The sequence below is a fragment of the Mchenga conophoros genome, linkage group LG12 (assembly GCF_057382185.1).
Source record: "Mchenga conophoros isolate Kocher_MC1m ecotype Shallow Benthic linkage group LG12, M_conophoros_male_GT1.1, whole genome shotgun sequence".
In the NCBI taxonomy this organism is placed as follows: Eukaryota; Metazoa; Chordata; class Actinopteri; order Cichliformes; family Cichlidae; genus Mchenga; species Mchenga conophoros.
Window position 1 is genome coordinate 4,185,684 of NC_140537.1, and position 13,491 is coordinate 4,199,174.

Here is a 13,491-nt window from a genome sequence, read left to right on the forward strand (position 1 = left end):
TTCTAAAGCATGTTCTCTTGTCGGGTAGCATAAGATAAACATCAAAGAGGGTGATAAGTGAACAGCATCAGCATACTAGTCAAGTTCCTTTTAAGTATACTTTATTTCTGGCATCTCCATTCTACCATAAAACAACCAACCTGGTAGGCAAAATCCCACTTGCTTTATACAGGACTTTACACACACCTGAACATCATTAGTCTCTACCGCTGGAAAAAAAATAGGTCAGACCAAACAATACGATTCTAAACGAAGAACAGAAATAAGACTATACATGAAACTCATTTACACGCCTAAATGGTTTGAAAAGTAAAACACTGCATATAAATAACAACCTATATGTGTTTGCCTGAATCTTCCACCACAAACAGAAAGAGGACATGTGAGCTGCTGTCTGAGTATCAATGCAAATACACACCAGAAATTGTTTAGTAAAGACAAATTTAATAAATGAAAGCTGTTGAGAGGCCCTTTAATGTTTTTCTTTGGATCATCCTTTGATCCATCTATCCATTTTCTTCTGTTTATCTAGTTCATGGCTGGAGCCATTAGGGACAACATCACCAAGAATTAGAGGAATAGTCCGAATGAGCCACAGCGTTTGACTGGCATTAAGACTGAAGCCAAAACAAGTTTTTGTTTGTTGAACGATTCTTTTTATCCACAAAGCTAAAACTGATACACAAACACGCTGGAGTATGTTTTCAGTTGAAATGAAGCACCTTCTGACTAAATACTTTGTCAGTAAAACACATTCTACAGTCGTAGCTTGCAGAGAACGATTCAACATAACTAAGAACTGAGTTCAAACCTCAATTATCACCAGTTACTTGTGCATTGTTCAGTCAATGATACTTATTGAAACCACTGTTTTCTAATACCTATGCATAAAGGTAAAGAACAATAACAGAGTTATCTTTATTTTAGATGTCAAAAAGTAATTGCGGCTCCCAGTGTTTTCTTTTCCATGGAAACGGGGTCCAAACGGCTCTTTGGGTGTTAAAGGTTGCTGACCCCTACCCTAGGAGAATTTGATGTTTCAGTCATCATCATAAACTTAAATTTGCATTGTGCCATTTGAGAATAATGGTTGATGTCTGTAACATCTGTCATCAGAAAAATCCTCACACATAGCTGGTTTATTCATGTGTCATGAAACTTCTGCATTTTTGAAAATCAAAGCTAATGTTTTAAAAAGATGTACATAAATGAAAGTGTTGTTTACTGGATATTGTTTATATAAAGCAGATGATTCGCTTCTCTTTGAAATATATCGCACCCACAAATTAATTTAAACTGGGATCCATGTTCAGTAATATCTGACTGATGTGGATTTTGAATATTACATGTAACATGTCCAGAAGAACTATGATAAAAATGTAAATGCATTCTAAAACCTGCACACGCATGGTCACGTAAACGTAAACTGCAGTGAACATTCATCTTAGGATCAAACAAGAACACATTTTTTTGCCTGCAGGGTGTAATTAATGAAAAAAAACCTAAAATGCTGGATTAACGCACTAGGTGTACTGTCCAAGGATCTACAAATGTAACATTAGCATGGCCAATTATGCAAATTAGGCGATGACATCATTTAGCGACTTCTAGGACAACCAATAGCGATTTTCCTTACTGAGGAGTTGGCAACACTGTTTGGCAGTCATTGAACGCATCACAGTGCCGTGAGCAAAGGCCTAGTCCAACTGCAGAATTTCTTCTTTTCCTCCCGTCGATCTGGTGAGATGCATGCTGTTCTGGTGCCCTCTGCGATCTGGAAACCTGGGTACATTTAACACCAGTCACTGTAGATAGGTTTACAAAACATTTGTACTTAAAACTGATGCTTTAATGTGTTGTTAGAGAGAGAAATCATGAAGCGGTACGCGCTGAGCCGAGTCCGACAAGCATCCGCCATTACACCAACTCCTCTGGTGAGTTAGCTTGGAGCTCATGTTTACATTGAATATTATGTCCATTTTTATGCTGCAGCCAGGTGTCAAGTTAACTGCTGGGATGTTTGTTTGTTTTTTGTTTGTTTTTTTGTTGAGGAAGAAAGCTAAATGTTCTAGAATGTGTGAATGAGCTTAGCTGAATGTTAGCAAGCTAGCGGCTAAGCAAGCCTGGCTACCCTCATAATATGGCGGCCGATACAAGGTCAATTACCGAGTTGATGTGTTTATGCCTAAGAATTTTTTTTTTTTTTTTTTTTTTTACATGAACAAGCCTGTATTTTTTATGATGTTGAGACTGCTAGATGAGCTGTTAGTGATACTGGAAGTCATGAATATGCTTTGGTTAATTCTCCAGCATCCGGGTGTGTGTAGGCTGGTTTTTCCTTTGGTATCCTGTTCCTACTGGATGATGTTCCTCATCTGATGACTCCACTGAAACATCCTACCTGGTAGATGGTCGTTGCTACAAGTGGATGCTTCTGCTTTCTGGATGCTGTTACTGGATACTACACTGTTCCAACAGGGTGGTAGGAACAAATTGGAGGGCCCCAACGTTGCACTTTACCTTTCCCTGAGCTCAGGTGTTTGTTTGTTTTTTGGCCAAAGGACCTTGATAAATTTTTTTTGGTTTTTTTGGGAACATTGAGTGGAAAGACAGTAAAAGAAAAGGGTTATTGTTTAAAATTGTGTTTTAATAAATGTGTCTATGTTAAGTGAGTGTGGTGTTCGTTGTGTGCTGGAGGTCTTACTGTTCCTATGGTGGAGCAGCTACTACCAAACTCCTTTACAAAACTAGCCTCTGATGGGTTACAGAGTTTTGGGACACATTTCAATTCTTGTAACCTCTTTCTATACAAATTGTGATTCTTTCTTTTTTTGGGGGGGGGCTAAAACATTGTGGTGAAATTGATGATACAGACAGTCCTGATTTCCAAGCATTAATGCTTTGGTGTAAGTACAGATTGAGTTACAAGTGGAGAGCCAGCCAGGAGATTGGACGATAGTAGCACCTTGACTTTCCAGCTCACAACACCCACCTTTTCATTTTTCTCAACCGCATTGAGTTGGACATTGTACCTTTGCAGATGCTTTAATGTAGACCAGCAGTCCCCAACCTTTTTTGCACCACGGACCGGTTTATGCCCGACAATATTTTCATGGACCGGCCTTTAAGGTGTCGCGGATAAATACAACAAAATAAAACTAGTACCGGTACCAAAAAAAATGATTTATTCATAACACACGTGAAAAGACCCAGGAAAACCGAGTTAACGATAAAAACGATAACAAAATAACGCTGAAAAACGATAAAAACCCTGAAAACCATTCATTTCACACCTGAGCCTCAACTCTCGCGGCCCGGTACCAAACGACTCACGGACCGGTACCGGTCCGAGGCCCGGGGGTTGGGGACCGCTGATGTAGATAGCTAATGCTCACTTTTTGTGACTGGAATTGAAAGGATTTAAACAGATGATGACAGTGCTAGTGTTTTTTTTCAGTTAATGGTGAAGTTTCTCGGATAGTTCGGATTCCTGATGAACCAAACCATCCAGAAGGTAGAGTCCTGGTAGAATATTCGTCTGATCAAGCCATTCCCAAGATCAACCAAGGTCTTTGGTGACTAGCCTAGCCCCAAGAATCCTGCTGTTGGTTCGTTTGTTAAAACCATTTGAGATGTTGCTCAGGAAGAGGTATACAAGTGGATCTTCCCCTCAGTGATTCTTCCTTTAGGGTTAGGAACATTCTTGAAAGTTTGCTCAGTCCAGCGACAGATGTTTTTAAGTTGTTTGGTTTGAGCTCCCCACCCAGAGCTTATATTACGCAGCTTGATTCTGCTTTTAGTCTTGTAGATAACGGAGAAGAGGTGTTTTTTTTTTTTTTGGTTCTTTTTTTTTTTTTTTTTTTTTTTGCAACCTTTCTCAGCTCCAGTCAGAATAGCAGAGAAAAGCCCTCAGCATATTTGAACAGACTCCATAGCCTCCTTACTTCTACTTCTAGAGGGGGAGTCTCTGTTGAAACACCTGCTAAGACAGTTCAATAGAGGCTGCTGGGATGAGTCTCATCATAGCTCTCCAGCTAGAGAACAAAAAGAACAGTCCACCAGCATTTTCAGAAATACTCCTTGTGTTGAGAACTGAGGAAGGTGCTAGATCTGCAAAGCTAGACAAGATGAAAAAATATCTTGGTTCTACAAAAGTCAGCTGTACATGCCCACTCCATTTTTGATGTATTTTAGTATTTAGTATTTATTTATTTATTGTCATTGTCAAGAACAATGAAATTGCGTTGTACCCTCCTATGATGATGAGCCTGTGCCAATACAGACTACAAAACAGAGCAAGGCATCTAAGCTTGAAAGGAGATTGGATAAGCTTGCAAAGCAAGTAGAGAAACTGAGCCAAAGGTCCATGAATCCTCCTTTTGACAGTGAGCTTAGTGCAGCGTCAAAACAGAGAAAACAAACTGTTAAACTTCAAAATAAGACAGATCAGTTGTCTAAGAAACTTAGAGAGCTCGCTCGGTACCAGAAATGTCCTAAAGAAAATAAGTGATGGCAAAGATTACTTAATGGCAAGAAACAGCAGTGGCAGGAGACCTGTTAAGGTTCCCTGTCTGCCAGAAGTGTGGTTCAGCTTTAGATGTGGTGAAGATGACCATACTGCTGCTCGACGTCTGAATGAACCTAACCAGACACTAGTCTGTCAGGCAAAGCAAGAAAGGTTCCAAGCCCAACAGGTTACTGAGCCTTTTACTTTAAACTTGTAGCAGCTCTTGTTGTGGGACGCCCAGGAGCTGAGACCAGCATCAATCCCACCTTATTTGACCAAAGCATTCATTTTCAGAGAAAAATAAAAACCCAGACAATGGTTGAAGATTTTGATTCCAAATCTCGCTTGCCAGCCAGTCTGCTAGATCCTCATTGTGCAGCTTCTGTTTTGTGTGAGGGTGTGCAATGCAATTCCATGATGGATTGTGGTTCACAAGTCACTACAATGTGCTAATTGTTTCAGAAAGATAAACTTGCACATCTCCCCATTCAGCCAATTGAAGCATTGTTTGAGATTGAGGGAGCAGGTGAACAGCATGTCCACTACCTACCTTGGTTATGTTGGTTACATGCTCATTGAAACCATCCCAGTTCTGTGAGCATAGCAGCCACCTAGTTAAACTCTAGAATTTTCTTTTCCTCCCATCAATCTGACGAGGAGCATGCTGTTCTCTTAAACACTTCATGCTGTAAGCTAATGATAGTTATATTAGAGCAGATGCATGCTGGTGCAATAGGCTGTCGACTAATTGCAAAAATAATTGATGACTAGTGGACTATCAAAATAATCGTTTGTGGCAGCCCTAGTTTCAACATTTGAATGAATGAATGAAGATTCATATGTAAAATGCATTCTTATCTTGTTTTGGTGAGAGGGCCTTTAATGTTTCTCTTTGGATCATCCTTCCATCTTTCCATCCATCTCTTCTGCTTAGGGCTGAACGATTATGGAAAATAATCTAATTGCGATTTTTTTGCCCCAATATTGCGATTGCGATGCGATATGGGATTATTTTTTAAGGTCTTTGTCTTCTGTATTATTAAACAAAGACAAGCAATACATCATATAGTATGGCCAATACTATATTACATTAATTTTAAACTGTTCTTTCCTGGAAGACAGACCTCTGTTATGATGACATGAGGTGATGCATGAATTGATGACTGACATTTTTATTTAACTTCTTCAATCACAACAGTATATTTGAACATACACAATAGTTTATTTTTAGCTTACAAACATCTGAGCATAAAGTGCTGACAAGGAACCCTGGTGTAAACATTAAAATGAAAGTCAGTACAATGTGCAGATTGCAGAAATATACATTAAAAAAAAATCAGTGGCTTTACCACACTCAGTTTTTCGACATCTGTGAACTACTAGACAGTCATTCAATTAAAAAATAATATTAAATAAATAAAACTAATAAATAAAAAATACACACATCTTACTGATCTCTGTAGTCAGTAACATTACACATAAAGTGCAAACATAATAGCAATTGTATAAACACACACACAAACACGCCTTTAAAATTTAAAGGCGTGAAATTGGACGGTCTAGTTCTGATTAGCGTCACCGCTGTCTCGGTGGAGTTTAATAAACTCGGCCGTCTGCTTCTTGCTATCTAAAATATAACCAGACACTGGTGTAAATTCTCGACTGTCTCATACTTCTGTTTAATAAGTTTTCTGTTTGACGTTTAGTCAGCTGTGTGAAAACCAAGGAGGAACCCACCCGGGGGATTAATAGTTTTATTTTATCTAATCTAATAACTTTAATCTCAGCCAAACCGATTTACTCACGAACAAACAAAACACTGAAAAAAGCCCAACAATAACATTTTTAGGTTGTCTAAGTGGCTTATATATTACGTTTAACCCGAGCAGCGAAACTCCGCGGTGATCTGAAAATGATGTGCCGGGAGTTGTGCCGTTCTCGGCCGCATCAGTAACCCTCGAGCTCCCGGCTAGCTGTCGAGCTGGTGGGTAGCAGACGCCTCTGAAAACGTCGAAGCACTTTTGCAAATATGGGATATCTTGATAAACCGAGCAGATATTTGATGTTTACACAACTACTTTCTCGCCTGAAAATATGTTAAAAGTTTATTTTGTGACCCAGAAAGATTAGTATGAGTAATTTTAAAACTTAGTAGCGGCCGCCATTGCTGGAAACTGGAGTTTGGCTGGGATATGAATTCTGGGATATGGTAGTAATTTGGACAGCCTTCGGCGCGTCGCTGTGACGTAATCGGTCTACAAATGCGGCCTCAGGAGGATGCAGCCCATGAATTTGGACATGTCCAGAGTATAATCGCAGCCTTTGCGGTTAGAAAATTGCACTTGATCATGTCGCGATATTATCGCAAATGCGATATATCGTTCAGCCCTACTTCTGCTTATCTGGTTCAAGGTTGGAGCCGTCCCAGCTGTTATGGGGCTAGAGGCGGGCAAAACCTGGACAGGTGGCCAGTCTAACACAGAGAAACACACAACCATTCACACTCACATTCAACCTAACTGCATCGCTCTGGACTGTGGGAAGAAGCTGGAGTACCTGAAGGGATCCACAAAGGCACGAGGACTCTCTTGCTCTCAGGTCACTGCCGTTCACGCTGCTCTGAACACTCTGTTGTCTTTGGAACAAATAACACCAAATGAGAGTGAATCACTTCAGAACAACAGGAACACTCCTGGTTATTGTGAGCAAACATCATAACAAGATGAATATATTTACCATTTTAATGAGGGAGAATCTTCTGTGTGGAGTTTCTTCTCAGCGTGACTCTTTTTCCTGACTTTTAGAAACAAGAGGCAGAAAAGAAAGAATAAAAGTTAAAACCTCGACAATTTTCTATATTTTAGGACAGAATTTTAGAAACAACCTTAAACACTATTTACTACTTACCACTTTGTTCAGGCTTGCTGGTGTTCGACATGCTTCACTTTATATTAAATCCTGAAGCGCTTCCTCAGTGGAGTCGGGCTCTGGATGCTGTTGTCTTCCTCTTAGCACCCTTTGCTGACGTCTTCAGAAAACGGCAGAGAACCGACATGAGAACTCTGCCGTCTGCGCTGTAGTCTGTTACTCTCCAGCGGTTCGTCATCTCCGTGTCCTCTGTTCGGTAAACGGTGGAGATGACTCTGGTGACGGGGAGGCCGTCGACAGTCAGGGTGCGGACGCAGTTCCTCCGGTCTGCCTTCAGCACAGCGAGATATGCTTTCTCGGGAAGAACTGGAGTCAGGAAGCGTGGATGAGAGCTGGAGCCTGCAGGCGGCAGCATCATCCCAGCTGGTGAGTCCGTAGGAGGAGAAGGAGCGGTGTTCTCTCTCTGGCTCAGCCTCACATGGACAAATGGTGTCGTCACCTGGTCCCGGTGGAGCAATCCTTTAAACAGTATGTGAGGAAAGTCCTTGGACCCCGTCACCAGGTTATGGTATAGAGTGAGGACCAGGTGGGACATGGAGTCCAGATTGCTGTTGGTCAGTTGACGGTTCCTCAAGTTAATGACGACCATCTGACGTGAAATGGTTGGACTCACCAGCTCAGCTACGAGGAAACAAAGCGTGCGTCTACATTAATCATGTGATCGCACAAATTAAAGCCTGAATTTAAATTGTCAAGACATGGCTTCACATCATCATATGTTATTCCACACACAGTAAGAAGCTCCCAGCAGAACTCATTGTTTATGAAAGCCTTCACATTTTCATGTGGTGTAAGGCTGCATGGACTCTCATTGAGGTTTTAATACGCATTCACATTAAGGACTAACGTTTTCATATTAGTTGAGCAACAATCTGCTGAGAATAAAGCAGCTGCACACCTCTATATTGGAGGCGCACAGCAGTCTGACATATTATATTATACCTTTTAGCCTGCTGTACTTACCATAGCATTGATCTTTCTCACGCTCAATCAAAAGGGATAGCAGGTGCATCTAACGATCTAAGTCGGCAGAAATCATTTTGCAATTCCTTCGTTTCTTGAAAAGTTCGGAAAATCCGAGTTTTCACAGCACTAGTAGGAAAAAGCTGCTGTTTGCACTGAAATGTGAAACCGAATTCCAATTTTTCCTTCTGTTTTTATATCCATAGCTCAAACACGCCATCCTCATCACCATGACTCCCAGTGTCACCTAAAACCAATTTCATTTATTCAAAAGAAAAAATTATTTTTCTCATTTAATTTTACTATTGCATGTTCTTTTTTTGCCAATCTTTGTGGTTTTCTATGCTGTAAAAAAAAAAAAAAAAAAATCACCACTTTATAAAAAAAATTACTGAAATTCGTAACGACTATTCAGACTTGATGCAGCCTCAATCATCCAGGAAAGTAAATCTCCAAAAGTTGATTCTGTTCATCTGGACGTAGTGAGTGGGAGAAACGTTTCGTCACTCATCCAAGTGACTTCTTTGCCAATGTTGTGATGTTGTGCCAAAAAGTAATCTGTGTCCAAGAAGTAATTAACAGTATTTAAAGCTATCAAGTATTTGTCTTTCAGCTTGCTCTGAAGAACACAGGTCTTTACCATTAGGCTCCCTACTGTTGTGTAAGCAAAAATGCTGAGTGTAACTCAGGTTTTCCGAAGATTGAGATTTCTGATCATTTGGCAGTCATTGAATGCATCACAGCACGTCATTAGCCATTTCCAGGCATCCATGAAAACAGAATTTATTAAATTTAAGTTAGCAGGGAATTTGCTCGCTAGTTTTCACCCAGGCATAATATAGCATGTTCTGACTGAGAGATATCTGAAAAAATTAAAAAATAAAAGTTGAAGCGAGGGTTCCCGATGGTTGGGGACAAATGCAGTTGCTTGGCAGGATCCTGCAAAGAACCAAACTTCAGTCAGAACAACTGAGATAATCCATCCACAATACGAGGTTAGTCATTATTTACTGCTGCATGAGCTAGGTTGTAGTTAAATCATAAGGTTTTAAAACCCGAGAGATTTCCACAGTGATCACTGACTTTTTTTTCTTTTCTTTTTTTTGGGCCTTGTTAAGATGTAATGCTTTGTATTTTGTTCCAACATGTTAAAAACACAACAGCTTTAATAAACAGAGTAGTCTGAACCCAGGAGCAGGATTCATCACGTCATTTAAAGACCGGATAGGCCTAGTCCAGGTCCAGGCCTTGATGTTTTCATGCCTAAAAAAGTTGAACAGTGTTTGTTTTCGGGTTTTTTGTTTGTTTTGTTTTTTTACATGAACAAGCCTGTATTTTTTTTGATGTTGAGACTGCTAGATGAGCCGTTAGTGATACTGGAAGTCATGAATATGCTTTGGTTAATTCTCCAGCATCCGGGTGTGTGTAGGCTGGTTTTTCCTTTGGTATCCTGTTCCTACTGGATGATGTTCCTCATCTGATGACTCCACTGAAACATCCTACCTGGTAGATGGTCGTTGCTGCAAGTGGATGCTTCTGCTTTCTGGATGCTGTTACTGGATACTACACTGTTCCAACAGGGTGGTAGGAACAAATTGGAGGGCCCCAACGTTGCACTTTACCTTTCCCTGAGCTCAGGTGTTTGTTTGTTTTTTGGCCAAAGGACCTTGATAAATTTTTTTTTTTTTTTTTTTTTTTTGGGAACACTGAGTGGAAAGACAGTAAAAGAAAAGGGTTATTGTTTAAAATTGTGTTTTAATAAATGTGTCTATGTTAAGTGAGTGTGGTGTTCGTTGTGTGCTGGAGGTCTTACTGTTCCTATGGTGGAGCAGCTACTACCAAACTCCTTTACAAAACTAGCCTCTGATGGGTTACAGAGTTTTGGGACACATTTCAATTTTTGTAACCTCTTTCTATAGAAACAGATTTTTTGGGGCCTAAAACATTTTGTTGTGGTGAAATTGATGATACAGACACTTAGTGAATTGCTCAAGGTCAATAGTCCTGATTTCCAAGCATTAAAGCTTTGGTGTAAGTACAGATTGCGTTACACAAGGATTCTTTAGCCATAAATGACTCATAACAAAAGTCAAAACCACACAAAGTGCATGCTGCAATGACCTCAATGGGCAGTAACACTGCATATTAATTTGGGTCTTAGCTGCTGTTCTTGAATTTACTTTAAGAATTTATTTTTAACAATTATTTTCATTCACTTTAAAACTTCAACTAAAAGTTTGTTGGAGCATCATCTGTTTTCATAAACTGAAAACAGTAATGTTTAAAGCGTTCATCAATGGCTACGAATGATGTGGTTTCCTGGAAGGGGATGAGCTTCTTATCCATCACAAGGTAGTATATGTTAATGGCCTCCCTGCTGGTTCCAGATACAAGGAGGTACAGCTTGCAATGTCTTTCCTGGTGCTCCAGGTGTTCATCTAAGATGATCTGTGACTAAAGTGAGAAACAAAAATAAAGCAATTGGAAACTCTTTTCTCTTCACTACATTCCCCACCAGAGTCATCTCCACCGTTTACCAAACAGAGGACACGGAGATGACGAACCGCTGGAGAGTAACAGACTACAGCGCAGACGGCAGAGTTCTCATGTCGGTTCTCTGCCGTTTTCTGAAGACGTCAGCAAAGGGTGCTAAGAGGAAGACAACAGCATCCAGAGCCCGACTCCACTGAGGAAGCGCTTCAGGATTTAATATAAAGTGAAGCATGTCGAACACCAGCAAGCCTGAACAAAGTGGTAAGTAGTAAATAGTGTTTAAGGTTGTTTCTAAAATTCTGTCCTAAAATATAGAAAATTGTCGAGGTTTTAACTTTTATTCTTTCTTTTCTGCCTCTTGTTTCTAAAAGTCAGGAAAAAGAGTCACGCTGAGAAGAAACTCCACACAGAAGATTCTCCCTCATTAAAATGGTAAATATATTCATCTTGTTATGACGTTTGCTCACAATAACCAGGAGTGTTCCTGTTGTTCTCAAGTGATTCACTCTCATTTGGTGTTATTTGTTCCAAAGACAACTGAGTGTGTTCAGAGCAGCGTGAACGGCAGTGACCTGAGAGCAAGAGAGTCGTCATGCCTTTGTGGATCCCTCCAGGTACTCCGGCTTCTTCCCACAGTCCAGAGCGATGCAGTTAGGTTGAATGTGAGTGTGAATGGTTGTGTGTTTCTCTGTGTTAGACTGACCACCTGTCCAGGTTTTGCCCCTGCCTCTGACCCCATAACAGCTGGGATGGCTCCAACCTTGAACCAGATAAGCAGAAGAGATGGATGGAAAGATGCACTGAAGGCCCTCTCACCAGCTTTCATTTATTAAATTTGTCTTTACTAAACAATTTCTGGTGTGTATTTGCATTGTTACTCAGACAGCAGCTCACATGTCCTCTTTCTGTTTGTGGTGGAAGATTCAGGCAAAAACATATTACATATATAGATTATGATATGACTCAGTTTCACATTAATTGCTATATGATAGTAATGAGGTCCAATTTAATAGTATTGCTAGTATCTAATGAAATGAATTGAACACATGTGATTTTGGGGTCCAGCAAAGTGAATAGTTTTCACTGTGGATAAAATACATGGAAAGGTTTAATGAGTCATATTTCACTACAAAGATGACGAGATTAAAGGTTCTCATAGATGTCGGTCAGAAGTTTTGCTCCATGCTGGATGTTAAATGTTGATCAATGTTTACACATATCTGCACATTTCTAACAGTTCATTTCACAGGTCATCAGTCTCCTGACTGCATATGCAGAGTTTTGTCATCATCATGAATTCTTGCTTTAGTTCCATTCAGTCACTCAACATCAGGTGTCTGCTTGTCCTGAGCTGTGAGAACTACAGTGAGTTCCTTTTCTTCTTTAGCTTAGTATTAATAAACCAGCTCGTAGCTGGGCACCTGCATCCCTGTCTATGGGACAGATCATTTCTGACCAATTGCATAACTGCCTGGTTTTACACAAAGAAATCACTTGTTGTCAGGAGTGATGAAAGTGTTGAAGCACTCAGTGTCACAGGAGACGTCATTCATGATGAGAACTGTGGATGACAAATCACATGATTGGATCCTAGTTCAAAGTACGCTTTCTTGAGTCCTACATGAACATAAGGTACAATTAAAATTAAAAAATTGGTTGAAATGAGTTTGGAAAATAATTGAGATTTTAAGTTGGAAAATATCTTTACTTCCTTTAGCATGCAGTTAGCAAAGGTGAAACTTTTCCACACGGGGATGGAGATTTTTTTTAAAGTTTGAAATAACTGGGATGCTGGCTGTCGTTTAATTTGTTTATTAAAAAAGTCAAGAATATTTTAGTGTTTAACGGTGAAAATAATGGACTGTTATTCATGTGTTTGGAAAGGAGAAATGGAAAGACTGAAAGTGGGGCCTGGTGTTGACTTACACTTATTCAAAGTGATGAAGTACCAACAGACACTAAACGTTACAGGCTGAAACACATCAACTGCTTTATTATTTCTAGTTTTAAATAAAGTGTAAGAGCAGTGTGCAACAACAAAGTGCCATAAAAATAGAAATAAAATTAAAATCCCTTCAATTAAACAGTCCCTAGTTAATGTTTTAAGTTCTAACTACTAAATATAATAAAAAATATATCAGAGAAATACTTCAGTATTGTAAATTCATAGACGTAGGTGAAACAAGGGAACAAGATGTATAAATTTGTTCTGAAAACTATGTAAACATGTCTAAACACTTTGGTAAAAATAAGAAGAACTACATTTGAAAATGAATGATTGGAATCCAGACTTTTGACTTTTTTGGTTTTCCTCAACACTCTGTCCTCTTAGCATTTTTGTTTTCAAGCTTTTCTAGAAGGAAAATCATTACATCACTGCAAGAAATCTGATGGCCAACTTTATTGTTAATACTAATTACTGCCAGTCCGCTCAGTCTTTCTTGTGCCGTGGAAGGTCTGTGGTAGTTTTTCTTATTGATCTTTTTTTGGAAAAGCTCAAAGTGCAGTGCACCTGTGTTGACCGGGACCTCCGGGTCAACATAGATGAACCAAAGATCAAAAAACAAACATCAAGAACAAAAGCTGCCATATCTGATGTC

The 13,491-nt window shown here is 39.6% G+C and overlaps 1 protein-coding gene and 1 long non-coding RNA gene across 2 annotated transcripts; one reads left to right on the top strand and one right to left on the bottom strand.

Annotated features, from left to right (window-relative positions):
• The first annotated feature begins 1,666 nt into the window (after window positions 1-1,666).
• On the top strand, window positions 1,667-10,454 carry LOC146561909 (uncharacterized). The gene is made up of 3 exons (XR_014894581.1): window positions 1,667-1,786; window positions 1,864-1,934; window positions 2,311-10,454. It is a non-coding gene; the product is annotated as an uncharacterized LOC146561909 (long non-coding RNA).
• On the bottom strand, window positions 6,762-8,084 carry LOC146561910 (uncharacterized). Its single transcript, XM_085293349.1, has 3 exons — window positions 7,415-8,084; window positions 7,244-7,304; window positions 6,762-7,142 (listed from the first exon to the last, which is right to left on the bottom strand). Exon 1 carries the CDS (start codon window positions 8,022-8,024, stop codon window positions 7,479-7,481), a length of 546 nt encoding a protein of 181 aa, XP_085149475.1. The 5' UTR covers window positions 8,025-8,084; the 3' UTR covers window positions 6,762-7,142; window positions 7,244-7,304; window positions 7,415-7,478.
• Window positions 10,455-13,491: the final 3,037 nt, after the last annotated feature.